Source organism: Crocodylus porosus, unplaced genomic scaffold, assembly GCF_001723895.1.
Source record: "Crocodylus porosus isolate Cpor-Errol unplaced genomic scaffold, CroPor_comp1, whole genome shotgun sequence".
Taxonomy (NCBI): Eukaryota; Metazoa; Chordata; order Crocodylia; family Crocodylidae; genus Crocodylus; species Crocodylus porosus.
In genome coordinates this window covers 14422377-14442645 of record NW_017728948.1, presented here as the reverse complement: position 1 = coordinate 14442645, position 20269 = coordinate 14422377, and the positions used below count along the sequence as shown (strand labels likewise).

Below are 20269 nucleotides of genomic sequence, written 5' to 3'. Positions count from 1 at the left end.
CAAACTGAGATGTTAACACAAAAAGCTGGAGAGGGTTGAAAAGGGGGGGAGAAACATATGCTCTGTTAAACATATAGCAATGTTAGGCAGTGGTTAGTGGGGGATTTGGGTGTAAATTATTTTACTTCTACAAGGAGACCTACCAGTGGGGTATTGTAGGATGAACTGAAGGAGAAGCAGCTAAATAAATAAACCTGCACAAATTAATTCTTTCTATCCTTTCCACTTCCTTTTTCATATTTTAAAAAATATGCACGATTTGCCGAGTGCAAAGAAAATACCAAGCACTGACCAAGGGGGGGGAAACTGTACCTGCAGCACAGGCACTATAAGAACACAGGACTTGAAGGGACCTCCTGGATCACTGAGTCCAGTCCCCTGGTACCAGAAGCAGCTATGTCAGATAAACCCCTCAAACTGAAACAGCCCCTTTCCTCACCTGATGCTTTATATATCTGCTAAAGCTTGCTATTCAGGAGTTGCCACTTCAATATCTTATTACTTATCTCCATTGGAGCATACAAGTGGGAAATGCCGTGTCCCAGTGAGAAGAAACACTGCACAGAGTTAATAGTAATGACTGACAATATGACTCTTTTCTCCCATTCCTACTAGTGGGAATTTGGTATGAAGTTCCCTGCTCCATCAAGTTCTTTTTTCCTTGCCCTCTTATATGTACCAGTTATGTAGGTTGTTAAAATAGGTATTTATACAAGTGATGGGGACTGAATAGGAGTGATAAGTAGGTAGTGACGGTACATGATTACAATCAAGGCAGCTATTACTTTATCAGACCAGGTGACAGCTTCCCAGGAAAACTAAAGCTTGTTAAGGGTTAAATTCAATCCCAGTGTAAGTAGGTATAATGCCACTGAAGTCTGTGGAGTTATAACATGGATGAGTCTCACCCTAATTTGCATTGCAAAGAAAGTGGACAACAGCTTCTATCACCTCTGAAATGGAGGTGGAGCCATCTGTGAATGACCACAGATCCCAACAGAGTCACAGAATCATAGAAAATGAGGGTTGGGAGAGACCTCAGGAGGTTACATCTAGTCCAACCCCCTGCTCAAAGTAGGACCATCCCCAACAAGATCATCCCAGCCACTGTTTTGTCTAGCTAGGTCTTAAAAACCTCTTAAAAACATGCAGTGCTTTAGCTCATCATGACTAGCCTAGCCACAGCGGTGGCACTTCCATAGTAGAGATGAAGTCTGCAGCAGGCTACACTGCAAAACTCTCCACATCACACTTGTTCTGTGGGTTATGCTTGGCTTAATCAAAGGAAAGAGGTTCTCTCCACTCCACTAACAAGCAACTGGTTTAGTGAATTGAGCCCTTAACAGCAGGTCAGAAGATGTGAAAACAGAGAGAACTATAGAAAACAAGCATAAGACACAACCCCACACTTTTCTCAGTACACTGGGGCTTACATGCTTGCAATATGTACTCCATAAAACTGTCTGTATTATATACAGCAGCATTTTATAAACAATTGAACAGGTGACACTCCTTTGGCTGTAATCCAACACTCAGTTCAGCATGTTTGCAGTTACACAGTCGCACAGATTTCGTTTTTCTACTTGAAGAAGCAGTGTTTCTGTCTGCAAGAAGAGGGGGGAAAGTAACATTAAAAAAGAGCATCAGTGCAGTTAAGCTAATTACCTGCTGAAAAGAATTAAATTTTAGTTTTGTCATAAAAGTTTCCAGTTTGCTTCTATATAACAGTCTGAGAAAAAAAACCAGGGATATTGTTTACTGCTATAACGGGTAATTAAGCCTTTGCCGATTACATTAGTATAACAAGATGGCATCACTTCCTGTGATGCACAGAGATACAGGAACATGGTACACAGTGATTTTTTATTTATGTCCTTTTTACAGGGTATTTGCACTTTATTGTGAGGGGGGTCATTATTATTGTACATTTTTTTTAAAGCAATTTGTATTTCTTATTTTGTTTTAATTGTTTACTGGCCTGAGTGTCACAGCAGCTTGAGCAAAACTGCAGTGTTTCTGGATTCTCAGGCAAAAAAAAATAAAATAAAATAAAACCTAGCTTGCACAGGAAACTGTGGAACAAGAAATCATGAACAAACTAGACTGTGCCAAGTTTTGGTTTTAATGGGGACTGTGGATTATTATCTCATTATGTGAATTAGCTTTTGGACCCCCTTTGTTTCTACGGGCATTTGTACACATGACTTGAGCCACAGCACCAGGCACTTTTAAAAGTGCCTGGTGCTCATGCATCCATTTGTACAATGCGCGTCAGTGCTGAGAAAATGGCGGCAGTACACTTCTGAACTAAGGATCTCCGGCATGTTGGAGCAAATAAATGTATGAATATAAATGCACCATGGGTCTTCTGCTCCTTTGCTTTCATCTCCTAGCACTGCCCATCCCCATCTCTCTCTTTTTCTCTCTCTCCCCTCCCTTGTCTTTTGTATTCTAATTTCTCTTACACTCTGCTTTCTGCACGCACTTTCATAGCATCTGATGAAGTGAACTTTGGTTCACAAAAGCTTTTATATCTATATATAAAAGCTATATCTATCTATCTACACACACACATATACATACATACATTATTTAGTTAGTCTACATAGATGTATATCTACCCTGCCTTCTAAATAGTATTTGCCATAAATGGTGCTTTTGTGCAGGGTGAAATACTTTATGTAGTCACAACACAGGAATGGGAGGTTTAAAATCCAAATTTGGGTTTTATTTAAGAAGAGACACAAACCGTGAAAAGAAGTACGAGTTCTACAGCCTGGATTAACATTAAATCTCTCAAGGACATAAAGAATTTTTTATCTTTATTTCTATTCCTGTCTTTAACTCCTTCTTCTACCTATTTACTATAATTACTATCTAGCTTTCATTCCAGCACAAAAATGCTAGATGCTGTATAGACATGTAACAGTCAGTGCTGAACCCTGGCTCAGAGTTGGCAGCCTCCTTAAATAAAGAAGCAGAGCAGCTGTACCGCATCTGGTCCTCTGAGAATGGTAGCACCTGGGGCTAAAAAATACCAAAGAGAAAGGAGTGATTAGGTATCTGCAGGAATGGGGGCAGCTGGCTTGGATTTAGTGGGGGAGCAGGGGAGTGGCTGGATCTGATAGACTACCTGAGTAGGAAGAAGCTGATGCCAGGAAGGGTACTAGAAGGGTTTGCTTGCTAGTTTAGCCTGTTTGAAGACACCTGAGAATCAGGGACTTTCCTAAACTGGACAGCTGGATCCAAAAGGGGCTTAGGGAGAGGTACTGAGGCCCTTTTCTGTTGAATAGCATACAGCAGAGAAGAGATGATTCAGCTGGAGATCTGGAAAAGTTCCAGTTGGAAGGGACTAGATGGCACTGATTTCCAAAAGGAGATTTTTGGGGGGTGTGGGGTATGGCCAGGCCCCAACAGGACACTTTGATTAGGGAGGGGTACCCCCACTTCTGACCAGCCCAGGAGGGAATTGATAATAGTGTTTATCAGCCCTAATTCAGTGTTTATCACCTCATTAAGAAAATAACAGAAGGACACTATTAGCTATCTGTTGATTCTCCCTTTGTCCCATTTGCCACAGCACCGACCATAGCCAGGATGTTGTCTGTTAGCTAATGCTGAGAGGTGTCTGTAAGGCAGAGGGGACAGGGAGGGGAGAGGGGAAGCAGGGACACCTGCAGTCTGTTCTGAGCTGCAGCCAGGGAGCAGAGGGAAGGGGGCATCTCTGCTGTGGAGTAGAGAGCCTCGCCGAGCCCAGAAAGCATGCCAGGATGCTGGGGGTGTCTAATTTAAACTTAAAACAGCAAGGGGTCTGGGACAGACATTGCATAAACGGGTTTGACCCAAATCAGTTAAGTCTGATACTACATTCAACCAGGTTTATCTCAAACCAGTTTTAGTCATTTTCAAATTGTGCACTGAACATCTGTTCTGTTACAGGTTAAACCAGTTTCTGATCATTTAAACCAGTTTATGTGTAATGTCTATCCTTAGCCCAGAGGGCCAGCACTTGTTGAGAGAAAATGGTTGGTGAGCAGTGCAGCAACTCCTTCCTATACTAAGCTTTTTCTAATTGATCCATAAAGCATAGTTATATGGTATCTCACTAATACAAGATATATAAATTTTTTTCACTTCAGTTCCTGCTATCTGGGAAGATCTGATCACACTTTTGCTAATCTCCTAAAAGCACTTGGTCACCAAACTTTAAATTTCACCTTGACACTACTCAAACTATTATGAATAAGGAATCTGAGAGCTCACCAACATTTTCTGAGCTAAGTCTCAAGGTTGCTCACCATCTTTATATATATTTTAATAATGTTTAAAAAAACTCAGACATGGGTCAGGCCTTTTTTTTTTTCCTACTGTCATGAGCTTTCAACATGCCAAGTAACTATGGACAGAACCCCCCCCCCCAGAATGAATGGTATGAAATACAGGGCTGGTAGCTAATACTTAAGCATTATCACAAAGCTATATACACCAGGATTAAAACATTTCTAAAGTTATTCCTAAAAATTAGAGAAGATCCCATGCTTCTAAATTAATTTCTACTTTAAGTCCAACAAAATTCAGAGCTGTTCAAACACTGTATTTTGGTTAGGCCCATTGTAGAGATAAAAACACATCACATAAATTGTTGAATCTCCATTTATAAGAATACCAGCAAGAGGATCAATGATTTTCTGGATGGAATTTCTCTCATTGGCATAATAGGTACTAAATTAAGGCAGCCAAACACATTGTACAAAATCTTTCAAATATGCGTAATAACAACCAAGCACATCCTATTGGTAAAGTACCAAACAACTACCATACTGAAACATTTGGTCAGTTTGACTCAGGCAAGTACTGAACTAATGAGTGAAGAACTGAAAAGCTACACTCATCCAGACCCCATGCTTTATCATGTTTTGAAAATGTATATAGACAATTCCTAGCTCAGCTGTGTGACTAGAAAATTCCTAGTCCAGGCCCATTCAAGAATTTAGATATGGAATCACTTAATGGTAAAAAGAGCTGTAAGTTGATGAAGAGAAAATTACAGGGTTTAGCACCATACAAATATATTACAGGGCAAGGTATCCATGGTCTGCTGTCATAGGGCTACCATATTTCCAGTTTCAAAAAAGAGGACACCTGTAGGGGGGAGTAATGACTGGGGGGGTGGGCAGTAATATGTCTGTGTCCTGCCCCTGCCACTCACTCCCAACCTGCAGCCCCCCCAGCCCTTCTGACAGCCCTCATTCCTGACCTGCAGTCCCCTCACCCTGCCTGTGTCGTGCACTCCTGACCCACAGTCCCCCACCCCCTGGTGTCCCTCACCCCCAGCCCTGCCAGTACCCCTCATTCCCAACCCACAGCCCCCTGCCCCCCAGCACTGTCAGTGCTCCCCATTCCCGACCCACAGCCCCGTGCCCCCTAGCCCTACTGCCCATGCAGCTCCCTACTGTCCCAAAGAACTTCCCACCCCCTTCCCTTGCTGGAGGGGCAGGTGCCTCCCCCACTGTCCTGCTGCAGCCCCAGTGCAGGCAGACATGCACTTATACATGCACACACAAACTCAGCCCTGGCCCTCCAACCCCTGCCCACAACAGACTTACCTGCCTGGAGCTGCCAGGGCTGTATGCAGAGCCCGTGATGCCCTCTGCCTCCAATTGCCCTCCCTCTCCATCCCCAACCCCAAGCAGCTCCTTGCTGGGGCAAGCTGGGAAAGCAAAGGCAGAGCAAAATCCTGGACATTTACTGATATTTTAAAAAACTGCCCAGACAGAGGACATGTCTGGGAAAACCTGGACATATGGCAACATTATTCCTACCTACAACTGAGAAATTCGTAGGTATGACTCTGAACTTAGCTGAAAATCTTTCCATTCCCTCTTCATTTTCTCTTTGGGAAAAAAATTTCATCATACCATCTTAAGTTTAAAAAAGAAACAAATAAGGGAAGAAAAGTATCCCCTTCTTCACGTACAAGTAGACAACTGCAGGGCTCAAGAACTCAGCCTTCTTTGCCACCTTCCTGATTTGAGCCCATCTAAATACCACTCTTATCTCTGGGGGTTGCACTAGATGACCTCCTGAGGTCCCTCCCAACCCTCATTTTCTATGATTCTATGTTACACAGTTTAACCTTTGCTTTTCCTTGCTCTAGTGCCTGTGGCCATGACATCAGTAACACACATCCTCAGTAAGTCACTTTATTGTCACCGAGAAATTTTTGAAGCCCTGAGAAATTGCTGCAGAAAAAACACAAAAAACTGAGTTTCAAGCCAAGCACACGGGTTTAGAAAGGTCACATCTCCTCTGTATTTATCTTTTCTTACCGGGAAGCAATCAGGTGGTGCTGAGTGCTGCTTGCTGAAGGGATTCAACTATCCTTGTAACAGAGGAGAAGGATTTACTGGCACAACTCAACACAGCCTTGATGTATCATTCTGACTGTAAGTGATACTCAGCAAATGTATTCATTAAGCAGATTTTTTTCAGAAGCTGTCTGTATACATTTGACTTTTATACTTATAAACAAATCTGTTTGATAAATGCATCCAGTTTGGCCCTGCTGGAATATATCTTTTCAGGGTAAGTCATCCACACAATATTCCTCCCAGCAGCTGCATTTTCATTTACATTTAAGGGACTCTCTTTTCAAAGAGGCTTCAATCCAATTGCTAAAAATGCCAGCGTGCTTTTGCACTTCCAAGCCTAGGACCTGCATTGGCTTATATAAATCATAGGACATGCAGCAGAGCACCCAAAGTACTAGAAACTTCTTTTCAAAAAAATGCTGTACACTAGAGTTCTCCCTTTCTAAGGACTTTGATGGTTGTCCATCTACTGCATATCCTCACGAAGCTTCAGAACTTGAACAGAATTGCAGTATCTCAAACTCTTCAAGACACAGTCAGCAATGAGGGACATCCCCTGCTAGCAGCACTCCAGCCCTTGGATTAACAGATAACTGGCTTTGGTTGCTGGTAAAACCAAAATCTGTAGACTGTATCCAAAGTGGTACAAATACAGAGACCCAGCCCTCAGAGGAGATGCAGCTTAGTCTTGGAGCAGTCAGCCACTGTGGCTGTTCTTTCACTCCTATATTTAAAACTCTGCCCCCCCCCCACTCCTTTGCTCTTCTGATCACATCCAAAATGACTAGATATGACCCAGTGGAAAGCTTGTCCATGATTAAGCTTCCTATTTCACTGGAGAACAAGTCTAATGACTACCACGTGCCATTTCTGGATGTTGCTACTTCCTTCTAGATGAGCTGTCCTGCTCTCCACTTTGCATGGGTGCAGAGACACAAAGGGCAGGGACAGACATTCAAAAAGCCTGAGCCTGAATTGATTCAATCTTTGCAGGTTCGTCTAACCTGTCTAGATTGAACCAGTTTGCAACTGTGCAGACATTCCTTCTGGACTGAGGAAATGCAGGCACATGCCTGCAGTGGCTCAGGCTAGAAGCTGGGGTGCACTACAGCAGCCCTCCCTTCCCTTCAACAGTACTGAGCTGAGGGGGAGGTGTGGCCAGGCCCCAGCGGGACACTCTGATTAGGGAGGGATTTAAACCCCCACCCTCCCTGTACCATCCCAAGCTTTTTCTCACTTGCTGCTCAAGAGGTGGGAGTGTTGACAGACCCCAGTTCCTGGCTAGCACTCTGAGGCAAAATGGGGGTGTTCAGTGTATGCATCTGTTGATGATACTGAGCTCTTCAACCTCCCTCTCCCTGCTTCTTCATACTGTCTGCAAACCTGACAGGTGAGGGAGCCAGCAGGGAGTTGATAACACAGCACTTATCAGCCCATGAACAAAACAAAAGCCTCTCTCATTAGTTCAGGTTCTTCTTAAACAGCTTTTTCCAAGGAAGGAATGGAGGAACATTACCAGCTGACCTGCTGATTAGCTCCAAAAAGCTGTAAGTGAGTACTGTTCTATCTGCCTGTCCTAGTGAAATTGGACACACACGTACACCTTTCAGCATTAGCTAGTATACCATATGCCTAGGATCTGTGGGGCTGGGGTCTGTGCTGTGGGAGATGGGAGGGGAGGATCTCTGCTTGAGCAGCAAGGGGAGGGGAGGGGATAGAGGGAAGCCAGGCAGATCCTGCTGTCCCTGTAGTCTCTGCTGAAGCTCTGGCAAGGGAGCAGTGGGGCAGGGCCAGCCCTTTTCTCTGGAGTAGACAGCCCAGCCCAGCCCAGGGCTGCAAAGAATTTGGGATGCTGCGGGACTCTGGTTTAATTTAAACAGGAAGGGGTCTGGGACAGACATTGCATAAACTAGTTTCGCCCAAATCAGTTAAGTCTGATACTACATTCAACCAGGTTTATCTTAAACCAGTTTCAGCTTTTTTGAAACTGGTTTATGTGCATTTATGTTCTGTTACAGGTTTAAACCGGTTTCTGATCACTTAAACTGGTTTATGTGTAATGTCTGTCCTTAGTTCCAATGAACAGCAAGGTCAGCACTTAATTATGATGGGAACATGCCAGCTGTTTAAGAGCACAAAGCACTACTACTATTTAAGATAGAACTTGAGGAGGTTCCCAGATTGATTAAGGCATAGCCCTAAGCAGAGTGAACTGCTTTATGTAATACTGAGGTAACAAAGGCAGGAATCACAAGAGTCAGATCTGCATCTAGTAAAGTCCTTGATAGATAATGATGGGGAAAAAAAAAACAAACCAGAAATATCCTGGACAAGCTGCTATTTGATTAGCAGCATTTGGAGACGCAATATCCACAGATTGCAAGCTCTAGTAACAAAAGGCAGACAGACTATTAGTGAGAAGAAATCCTTGGCATATTTTCTCCAGACTGGTCTTGAGCCAGCTAGTTCCCATTCTACATACAGTCCATTTGATATGGGTCCTTATTCCATGCTTATCATCACTACAGCATCAGAGCAACAACCAGCTGAGAATTAAGCAATAGCTATCACAGGTTGTTTGCTCTCTAATCCTTTTCCTTGAGGAAGTGTATGCAGTGGACTAATTTATTCTAGTAGGGTTTTTCTTTATTTTTTTGAGGTTTTGTTTGTGTTTAGGGTTTCAGAGATTTGTGGGGGTGGGGTTAGAAGAAATAAATATAGTGTTTCTCTGTATTTATTTCAGAGAAGGCAAAGGTCCAAGAAATACACTCAGAGTAGAAAGCGTTCAGCCTCTTGGATGATTCTTAGCCAGCACTGATTGATCTGAATTAGAGAGGGAGTTAGGAGCCACTGGCTTAGTCAAAACACTCCTGGCCCTGATTCCTTACAAATTCTCCCAACAGTTCCTCATAAGTTCTTGACCTGGCCAGTGAGCACAAATTGCCTGACACTGGCTTCTGAGAACAGATTTGCAGAGAAGATTGTCCAGGCTCAAATCAAATCCATCCACCTTAGACAAACAACCTTTTTATATTACAATTAAAAGCCCAGCATCTCCTTACCCGCATGTCTAGATTATACGCAGTCTTCTTTAAGTCCTGCAAAGCCCTCTGCATGAATTCAAAAGCATGGCAGTCAACACAGGGGCGACCTGGAGAAGGGTTTCAGCAAAGAGACAATATTAAGGTGCATGAAATGTTAATCAATAGGAACAACTCTGGGTTTGGGCTGCACTAATCCCTTTAGAGAGAACAATAAGCAAGGTGGAAATAAAGTATCCAATATCAGCACCAAGGGTGTTTTTACATGTGCTCCGGGGATGGGGTGGACACTTTAATTGAGCGGCTCCAAGGGCCACCTTAATTAAAGCATCCACACCATCTTGTGTATCAGCATCCCAGCCCTTCATATGGCAGTGGGAGAGCTTTAACTAAAGCTCATTCAACAAGCTTTATTTAAAACACCCCAGCCACCATTTTGAAGTGTAGCGATGATGATACATGAGACACAGAGGCTGCTAGAGCATGGTAATTAGCATGTTCCAGCAGACTAGATTAATCAAGTCTGCATGTCTACAGGCACTCCAAGTGCCTGGGCCAAAAAAAAAAAAAAGAGAGAGAAAAGTGTTCAGACTAAAGTCAAATGAAAACCTATAGGTGAAAATCTAGATAAAAGGATCTCTTCATCTACATAAGTATTCACCTAAATTTTTATCCTAGGGCCCTCAGTATCATCAAATGCCTCAAAAAGAACTCACTGAAACAAGGCTAATGAAGGCTTAGTAAAGCCACTGTGTTTTCTTTTCCTCTCATCTCCACTTGAAGCAGTTGGGACTACGCATGGTAAGTAATTTCATTTTTAAAATTTTTTTCTAATCTTTTTGCTTCTTTCCTTTTTCTCTTCCTTCCATTCTCTCACTGCTATTTCTGTTTGTCTCTTTCCTGCCTTCTCTTCCTTGTCACCTTCCACTTCTTTTCCTTCTCTGTCAGTGTTGTAGTTGCTGGGGGAATACCGGAAGAAATGAGCTGTCTGCTTCCACTTATCTCACAGGCAATTACAGTGCTGCCCAGCCTAATCTCCTCCAGTAGCGAGCCCCAAAGCTTTGAACCTGTTCCCAAGAAAGACCCCATCACCAGGTCTCAAGCTTGAGAGTTGAGATGGTTTAATAGAATACAAGAAAGATCATGATCACGCGGGAGTGGTTGCTTAGGCCAATACAATGGACTGAGACTTTGAATTTGGCTCAGACTTTAGTCTAAACTGTTCAATGTGCCCCAGGAATCTAAGCCAGTGTAGCACCTACTGCACTGAAGCAATGTGCTCTCTTTGGCTGATATTACAGAGCAGCAGGGCTTCTGTATTCTGATCGACTAATGTTTATAAGGCTTGTATTCTCACATCCAGGTGACCTAAACTGATGTGTGTAGCTGTGGTCTGATATTCATCCAACTAGAAAATATGCTATAAGCATTATCATGGAGAGAGACTAGTTAAAGCAGTGATTAAAACAGGTCTTTTAAAATCAACCACCATTCATTCTCCGTAGGCTCTCACTTGCCTCTTATGCATTTTCGATTGCATTATTGGAATGCTTGGCTTCAGCAAAATGCCCAGACCCGAGGCCAGCCTGCACCACAAAGCCTCAGGAGAACAAGAATCGTGCAGCAGCCTTCAGCCCATTTTGCAAATGTTTGGCATTCACCTGATTTCAACACACTCTTGACAAGCTGGAGCAGGACCCTCCGGCACAAGATCTGCCTGCTAACAAGGAATGATGAATTTGGCCTGCCTGAGGACAGAAGTAGGCCAAATATTCAGCCAAATAGATGGAGAAAGGGCTAAAAATACAGGTTGTAAAAAAAACTGTGTTTCTGAATTTTCTAGTGTTGTTACTAGTCCATCTGTTCTTATCAGATAGGTTGTGCCAGTGGTGAGGTTGATATTTCCTATGTAATTAAAATGACAGGCCTTGCTCCAGCTAGCCTGTCATATAAACTAGGTTCAGACAGGTGAATGGATGACTGCAAACAAAAGGAGGCGAATGGAAAGATGAAGATGTCCATCTTAATAATGATGACCCCTGATAGAGTACTGTTCATTAGTAGCTCTCAAGGAATAAGCAAATGGACAAGTTACCACAAGGTAAAATAGATTTATAGCACATGATATGTTCCATGGTAACTATTCATTTGTATGCTCCTTCGTTTTGGTAAATAAAAGCTAACCTGCAGTAGCTTAGCCCTCTTTCATTGAGGGGTAAACTATTGCAAATGAACAGCAAAAGATTACGAGAAATGCTTGCTTGGTATCTTGGGCTTTCACTTCTTTAATTCAAAAGAAACATTTTAATACGTTTGAAGGTAGAGTAAAAGCTGCAATGAGAGGCCAGTATTTGCTGACAGGAGTGAGTCTTAAGATGCTTATAAAGGACAGTATTATCGCCTGGCACATGAGAGTGGAGAGGAAAAGCCAAAGGGAGGGAGCAGCAGGAGTGATGGCAGGTACAGGTGGGAATTTTGAGGTGCATCATCACATATAAAACAGCACGTATTTTTCTTCAGTTAAAAATAAACTAGAAGTTTTACTAACAAGCTAGGACAGTGTTTCAATTTAAGACCGAAACAAAAACAAATATAAGTTCATTGTTTTTAACTTATTCCAGTCTGCAGGGCTGTGAAAAAGGAGCTTCATTACCAGGAACAGTTAACAGCAGAACTGCAGAACAATATAGCTTGACTGGTGGAACAACAAGAACAGAGGGTCATTAACACCTGTGGAATGAAAAGTTTAGAAGGGGTCAGCTATATTATAATGAGCCATGAAGTCAATAGACTACCTGACTAGAAATGCTGCTCCCACTGCCATGCAGGTGGTTGTAAACCTTGAAGAGACCGGGAATCAAAGGACAGTGCAGGTGCACCAGTGCACCCCCCACCCCCCCGGATCCACCCCTAGGTGATGGCATATGACACTGGCATACGGTAGACGCAATCGCAGTAGTGGCAGAACACAGGATGCACAAAGAGGCAGTGTGGTAAGGAGCCTCAGATGAATATATGGGGAGTATGGATGTGTTTCAGAAGCTAAGGTAGGCCATAAGGAGGGATATACGGTATATTCTGAAGTTTCTGGCGTGGTGCAATGAAAACATGAAATCTCCTAGTTTGAACACTCTCTACAAATTTGTAAAGCCTAAGTATTATACATGTATCACAGCACAGGTTAGGGTCTGAGAGAACCAGTGGACAAGCAGTACATACTTTCAGCTGGGATTGCTGTTCCTGATTCTTGGTCTGCTCTAATGGGATCCACGGAAAGCAGGCCAATTACAGAAAGTATTGAAATCATGAAGACCGCTCTTCTTAGGAGAGAGGGAAACAGCATCCTGTTAGCTGGCACTTCCTGCTTTGTAAAGGAGTAATAAATAAGTTAACAAATATTAAATAAGTGTGACAAATATTACAGACAAAACATTTTGTTTTAACGAACTTACCGTCTCAGACTGGCAGCCTCGGAGAGTAACTGCCTGCCTTGATTTGTGGAACAACTAGAGGGTGGACAGCAGAGATTCTCTCATGACTCCACTAGTGTGCCTGGTCCCTAACTTGGAGGGGGGTCATTAGGAAGGCAATGGAAGTTCAGCTACCATGGCTTCTCCATTTTTGGCCTTTCTGCAGAGATTGCCTGCTAGGGCACCCACTACCTTAGCAGCTTTGCAATGCTGATTCTTGACCTTTTCTATACAAACTAAAATTAACATGGGAACCTGCAGGCATGGCTTCACTGCTAGGGACAGAAGTTACACATAAACTGGTATAAGTGACTTGAAACCGGTTGAAATCTGTAACACAACAGAAGTTCAGTGCACATTAATAGCTTTCAAAGTGTCCAAAACCAGTTTAAGATAAACCTGGATGGATGCAGTATCAGACTAACTGATTTAGGTTACATCATCTTATTGTACATCTGTCCCAGATCCCCTCCAAATTCAAGTTAATTGACAGTCCCTCAGCATCCCAGCATGCTTTGCACCTCCCCTACAAGCCCCCTCCCCCCCCCACCCTTGCAGAGTGGGCTAGACTTCACCCAAGCTGTCTGCTCCAGATGAGCAAAGAGTCATGCTCTAGCACCCCGCAACTTCTGGCCTGGGCCAGTGCAGGCATGTGGCTGTATTTCCAGAATCAAAAGTGAATGTCTGTTCACTTGCTTATCAGTTCAATCTACACAGCTTAGACTAACCTGAGATGACTGAATCAGTCCAGCCTTGGGCTTTTTGATTTTATGTACGTAGCCTTGGAGACCACCAGCTTCAGTGTACAGCATTTCATCTTACCCAACCAGGTAGGCTTCAGTCAAAATGGAGCACTGTAGCCCTTGAAGCAGCAAACTTTACTAGAAATTACAACTGCAATCTGTTTAATTCCCACTACCCTCAGGATCCTGACAAGATGCCAATATGGCCTTGGTTCACCCAGCTTTAGCTGCCCATGCTGTATGTCCCAACACAGACAGCAAGAAGGTAAATAAAGTGAAGCTGTAAAAGGATTACAAATCAAATCCACATAACCAGAGCACAGATTCTCTTTAGCAAACCTCAGGAAGATAAGAGGACAAACTGTCTCTTCTTTCCCTGATTTTTAAGTCCAGGCACGTTGAACAAAAGACGTTGCATAAGAATGTGAATTCAGCGTGCACAGCTTGCAATGCTGGAACACAGCATTACATGCTACAGTGAACATTTTCAATTCAGAAGAGGTTTTTTCCCCCCCAGTCCTGAAACAGAAACATAAGGGAATAAATCTGCTGTTAGACAACTGCAAGGCCATGTTTCCAGACCCTGACACCTGAACTAAGCTACAAGCTTTTCATGAACACCTGCAGCTGGGGCAAACCACCAACTGGTGCAGCAAATGAATACTTCTGTGTGCCCCCCTCTCCCTCTAAGCACAAAACCCAGTTGCAAGTGCAGGCTTTGCAGCAGCAAGGAGCATCACACTGATTACACACGCAGTCTCAGGAGCCAGCACCAGTGCTTTAGTGCAATTCCTTCCATGCATATCACTGAGACCCTGCATGAATTTAAATTCCAAGCCCTCCTGACAACAAATAATGATCTGATTAAATCCTCTACCGTTTCCACAATCTTTATTTAAAAGTAAAATTGAATCAGAGGATTAAAAGTCTAATAAGCTAACTGTTTAAAATCAGTTGTGATCTATCTAAAAAATAATCTAGTTAACCCCCAAGCATTGCAATGTGATACAGCAAAATCTGAGTGTTTCCTGAAACAGAAAATTAGAATAGCGCCAATTTTTATCTAAAATACCTGTGGCTCTGTGCTTCGGTACGAACAGACTGTTCCCGTAGTCAACTGAGTTTCAGCCCTAGTGAAACAAATGAAGCAGATGCTAAGTTAAACTTTTGCAAGATACCCGATACAGTCCCAGTTCCACTGCATACGTAAGCCCCATGTTAAGAAACATTCCCACAGGACATCAGTTGCCTCCATTTCACTGTGTTAATTTTTCAAGTGGAAAAAAAAATCAGTCTGGAGAAAAATACCATCATGCTTTCAAGAGTGGTCTCCATTGGCATTGCAACTGACTTCAGATCAGAAGCTAAGCGTGGCCTGCCTGGGGTTCCCCGAAAGAGAAAAGTCCCCCCTCCAACAAATGAAAAGATACCAGTACCTGCTCTCTCTCGTCTTTGTGATGGTCTCTTTGGAATGGCTGCTGTGAACTGCCAACCGAACAAATATGGCATTTCTGAGCATGTGCATTGCCTCTCTTTAACCTTCCTTGAAAGAGGTTATTACTATGGTGAAGGCTCTGCCATGGCAACGGTGCTGGAGCACTGCAGTACAGAGCAGGATTTAAAGAGGAACGGGCTCTGCCTCAGCACATCGTGAAGGAAGTTTGTGCTGAACGTCTGAACGTTTGCTTCTGTGGTGGTTTCTCCTGCCTGCTGAGGCAAGTTTGACTTGCATGGCCAGTTCAAATGGTTGTAATCACTCAAGCCTGATCCTCAGGACATTATTCCTGAAGAGCAATCCCAATTACTGCCTACAAAGCAGCAGAGGAATCAGCAAGATTGGGTCAATTAACTTGCCGGAGGTAGAACTTTATCTACCGACTCAATGAAACAAGGCACACAACCCTTAGCCCACAGCGATGTTCCTCTTTTATCCCTGGAGCTACGCTACATGACAATGAATTGCATTGCATTTCCTTACACAATGTACTGCGTGGATGGAGCATTGTAAATACACTGCAATGTTTGGTGCTTATAAATAGACTGGATTCCATTTCCACCTGTGGTAGAAGAGGATCATCCAGATACATACGCACTTGCTAAAGGAAGAAGGTCATCCTGCCTAATAGCCAGGGCTAGAGCCAGAAATTGCATGTGAACTCATATAAGTGATTGGAAACTGGTTCAAATCTGTAACACAACAGAAGTCCAGTGCACATAAACCACCTTCAAAATGGCCAAACCTGGTTTAAGAGGAACCTGGATGATTAACTGATTTAAGTTAAATTGGTTTATTGAACTGCAGTCCCAGATCCCCTCCATATTCAAGTTAACTCACAGTCCCCCAACATCCCAGGATGCTTTGCATCTCCCCTGCGAATTCCCTCTTGCAGGGTGGGCAGGCTAGCTTTGTCCCAAGCTGTCTGATTCAGCCAAGCAGGGAGACATGCTCTTTAGCTCCCCAGCTTCTGGCTTGGACCACTGCAGACATGTGGCTACATTTCCTGAATCAAAAGTGAATGTCTCTTCACTTGCTTATCAGTTCAATCTATGCAGTTTAGACTAACCTGCAAAGATTGAATTGATTCAGCCTTGGGCTTTTTGACTGTCTGTACTTAGCTCAGGTGTTATAGAGTGTTTGCCCAGGTTCTAGGTGCATGAAATAGTATTGAGACTTCATTGCTTGATTATTTGGGACACAAAATTTTTTTTGACACTTCAAATAATTTTTTAGGATGGAAAACCAGTTTGAATCTCAGCTCTAATCCTCTCCAGTAAGACCCTTCATCATTTGGTTCTTTCCTACTTATATCTACTGTGTTGTCACAGTGGAGACCTCTACCCTGGCTTCACCAAGGAGACAGCCTTCATCTTGTCCCTCAAGCCTCCATCATACAGTGCTTTTAACTAGGAGAATCATGTTCCCTTGAAGCTGCTCTCTTGTCCTTCATGAAATCCTTTTTTTAAGATTTCCCCTTGCTGTGATGCCTACAAGCAGTGCTGTCTGGAATTAATTATATATATGTGCAAACATGCTTGCTAAATTGATGCCTCTCCCTCCCATGCCCCTCACTGTATTCTAACTCCTGTGTTCTTGTAATCCCAGATTGTATTTTCACTTGTCTGTAAAGTACAAGCCCCAGAGCACTGACTGGGATCTCTTCTGAGACACAAAAAATGAATGATACTATCAAACTACCTCATGTTTATTACATTGTCCCACAGGCTAGTATCTGGACTGTTCACAAAGCTGTTCATACCTCTTGTTCTTTTCCCTCCAATTAAGTGGGAAGCATCAAGCTGACCAGACTAAAATATGAAGCCTTCTGCTAATCCCAGAGCTGGATTAGTTTAGCTGGGTAGAGGCTTAAATTCCTGAAATTTTTCCTTAAGGTACTTTTTTCATTTGTAATCTTAGAAATTATTTCTGTGTTAGCGACGCATAGGTTCTAGGTCCCACCATCACTGTCACTCAGAGTATAGCTCATTCAAAATCATTTCAGGCCCAAGATATTTTGGGCCTAAGTGTGATGCTAGGACTGGGCTCCCATCCAATGCTCTCTCTTCCATGTAGCATTTGGGGAATGCTATACTGTCAGAAGTACTTACTACCTTTCAGATGAGATGTTAAATTGAAGTCGAAGCTTCCTGCCTGTCTCTCATAGTTTAAAGGAATTTAAAGATCCCATGGCGCTTTTCAAAAAGAGTTTATATTATCCCTGGTATTGCACTCAATGCCTTCTCTGCCATCCCATCCACACATCTGTGATTAAATAGGTTCTCATGTCCCCAGCTGTCCTTAAGCTATTTCTGAGTGCATAAAGTCTACAACAGTGGCTGACAGATAGTGCTGTCTGGCACACAGGGCAAAGACCGCAGCAGCAGCCCACCCTCGCCCCACATACAGATCTGGGGGGCATATGCCCCCCCATGCTTGGCTGAGAGTGCACGCAGCTGCCCTTCCTCTGTCCCTGCACCCCCCCAAACTTGCTGCTCACGGCTCTATCCTGCACCTTGCCCCAGCTGGGCAGCACCTATTGGTGCCCCCTTTGCTTCAGTGCCCAGAGCCATTGTCTCCCCCCCCCATGGCACTGCCTATAGAATTTCTGCATTGCCAGCACACTGAATTTGTTAAGCCTCAAGTCCTTGCAGCAGTCTTACAGATGCACAGCTATTTCAGATGGCTATACTTTGCTCCTGGTAGTAATGTAACTAGGGCAGAAGCACCAGGGCAGCTGCCACCACAACCACACAACTGTGCCAACAGCACAGCAGCAGCCAGAAGTTGCCACTGCCCCCAACACCTGGCTTCTTTGTTATAGCTTTGTTTCTATGTTATCAAAAATCAGTTCAAGATTTTGCAGGCTTGCGAGCTCAAGCCCACAGACTCCTTATTAAAAAGCAGTAAGATCCTAGCCTTTTCCTTGCAAAGGTTTCCTTCACCATGTGAACTAAGGAAAACAAAGAAAGCCAACTGCTAGTGTTGAAAGGTTATTGCTGATGGAACACAGGTTATCTGCACATCAGCTTACACACAGTCCTTGAAGAACGGGACCTTGATCCAATGGCAAGGAGACCAACACAATTGGAAATCTCATTCCACTGAAGCCTTGATCCACCTTTGCAGCCATTGGGATTCTAATATGTTCTGCCTGCTCTGCCACTGAGGACTTGTAAACTGGTGGCTGAGGGCTGGACAGGCTTGTTATAATGGTGACCTGTACTCACTATGTCACAGCACTGTCAGAGGCTATATGCGTCTTTTCAGGAGGAGAGCATTGCCAGCTGCTGTCCCCACCACATCCTGGTGGTACTGCTGCTTCTTGGTCTGCCACTGCTTATTTGCCAGTTACCCCCACTTATTTGGCAGCTAACCTTTCCTGAAGGTCATTCTACTCTCTACCACTTATGGATATGCTGGGCATTCAACTCTGCCAGGAGCCACTAAGCTACAAATTAGTCTTCAAATGAATGACTATTATTCCTGCTCCCCAGGAAAAGAATTCACAAAGGATGTTTTTGTGGAGGTTGAGGTGGTATGCACAGGACTGTAGGCAGCAGAGACTGGGCAAGGAACAAGGCAGCGGTCTTCCTCCATCCTTTGGTGTTTTTGTCCTGTTTTTCCCTCTCCTTTTTTCTCTTTCCTTCCTAGCTCTCCCTCTGCTGTGCTTACTCATTCTGTGTCTCACTTTCATTCTAAGTCCTTTCTCTCTTCCCTTTGCTTCCCATTCAGCCCTTGACACCCTGCCACACTTGTGCACACCTGCACGACACCAATGATGGCCCTCTGCCTGGAGCAACAGTTGCCTGGATGGGGTAGCAGGCAGTGCAGCTTTGTTGCCTACAGGCTGCTATTCGAGTGCCCAGGGTCTTAGCCACCCCCACAGACCTGACTATGTGGGAGGTCAGCTCATTTGTAATGGTTGGCAGGAAACTCGATAGAGTGGGGTGGAATTGTATGACAAAGCAAGGGCATCCTAGGGTGCTCACCCAGGCAGCTGCTGGTGTCACCGGCACAGCTGGCCAGCAGCTCCTTCCTGTGGTCCTTATAAAACCCTGTTTCTGTAAAAGGATACAAGAACTAAAAGTAAAGAGATTACTTCTTTGCAAAGCCACAGAATTATCCTACTAACCTAGGGAATTCCCTATAAAAATCAGCAGCAACAGTGAAGTCATTCAGAGGCTGCAGTAACCAAATAAAATCCCAAGACAGACCGTCTGAGATGTGCACAAGATGGGCATTGTGGTGTTTACTTCCATGTGCCCAGTAGGAAGGAATCATGGTGTTTAAAAAAAAAAAAATCAATTAATATTCATTTTGGGGGAAGGTGAGACAGGACTAAGTAACTTTTCTAGGGGAGGCTGGGGATAGGGAAGTACTGGTGGCAAGGTATGTTGTAGTTTAACAACATACAAAAACCTCCTAAAAATAAAGCCAGCCCTAACCATAACCCTTGTTTAGCTGGGTTGTCATAATATCCCGATTGCTTTTCATAGTCTCCAAATTGAGAAGCCCTGCACTAGAGTGGAATTCCCCACAAACACAGGGAATCCAAAGTACCTTTTATTATTAGTTTTATGGGCAATTTAAATGAGTATTTGAAGCTTTGATATTGGAAACTGCAGTTCTAGTTGCTGCTCACTGCCCCAAAGAAGAAAGGAAGGCAGAACTCTTTGATTTTCAAATGATTTTTAATGCATAGAGCAGGTTTCTAGGCAGACACATTTGAGTTTTATCACCATGAGTAATCTCATTTCCTCAGAAAAACAGACTTCTACCCAGTTTCCAGCTCCACTCTGAAAATTGTACATGGATTAAAAAACAGAAAGGAGTTCAGTGGGGTTTAAAAACATTTATTATACAAAGTGCATATTCTTATCGTGTCTATTTTAATAGAATACTTGTGATATGCTAATTTTTTTTTCACAGTGCTGTCACCTTCATAGAGTTACAGTGCAATCCAGTTCTGCCCTGAATTGTGCCAGGATAAACAGGTTCATATCCATGGTATATGGATTGTATAATTTGGGAACATTTAAATATGCGGTTGAAGTGAATAGTTTTCAAAATCCAAAGGGAGAAAAAGAAAAAAAAAAGTTGCGAAGTTCCAGTGGATTTGTGATACCTTTACAATGTGGTTCAGACA

General features: G+C 43.4%; 1 protein-coding gene across 2 annotated transcripts; it reads right to left on the bottom strand.

The window, feature by feature from the left end:
• Positions 1-1070: 1070 nt before the first annotated feature.
• On the bottom strand, positions 1071-15235 carry LOC109322198 (neuropeptide-like protein C4orf48 homolog). Of its 2 annotated transcripts, none has more exons than XM_019553156.1 (5): positions 15062-15235; positions 14698-14755; positions 12632-12773; positions 9434-9522; positions 1071-1604 (listed from the first exon to the last, which is right to left on the bottom strand). In XM_019553156.1, exons 1-5 carry the CDS (start codon positions 15148-15150, stop codon positions 1533-1535), a joined length of 450 nt encoding a protein of 149 aa, XP_019408701.1. In that variant the 5' UTR covers positions 15151-15235; the 3' UTR covers positions 1071-1532. The 2 variants fall into 2 exon arrangements, with proteins under 2 accessions (XP_019408701.1, XP_019408700.1); XM_019553155.1 differs by having other exon boundaries at positions 12632-12776; positions 15062-15203.
• Positions 15236-20269: the final 5034 nt, after the last annotated feature.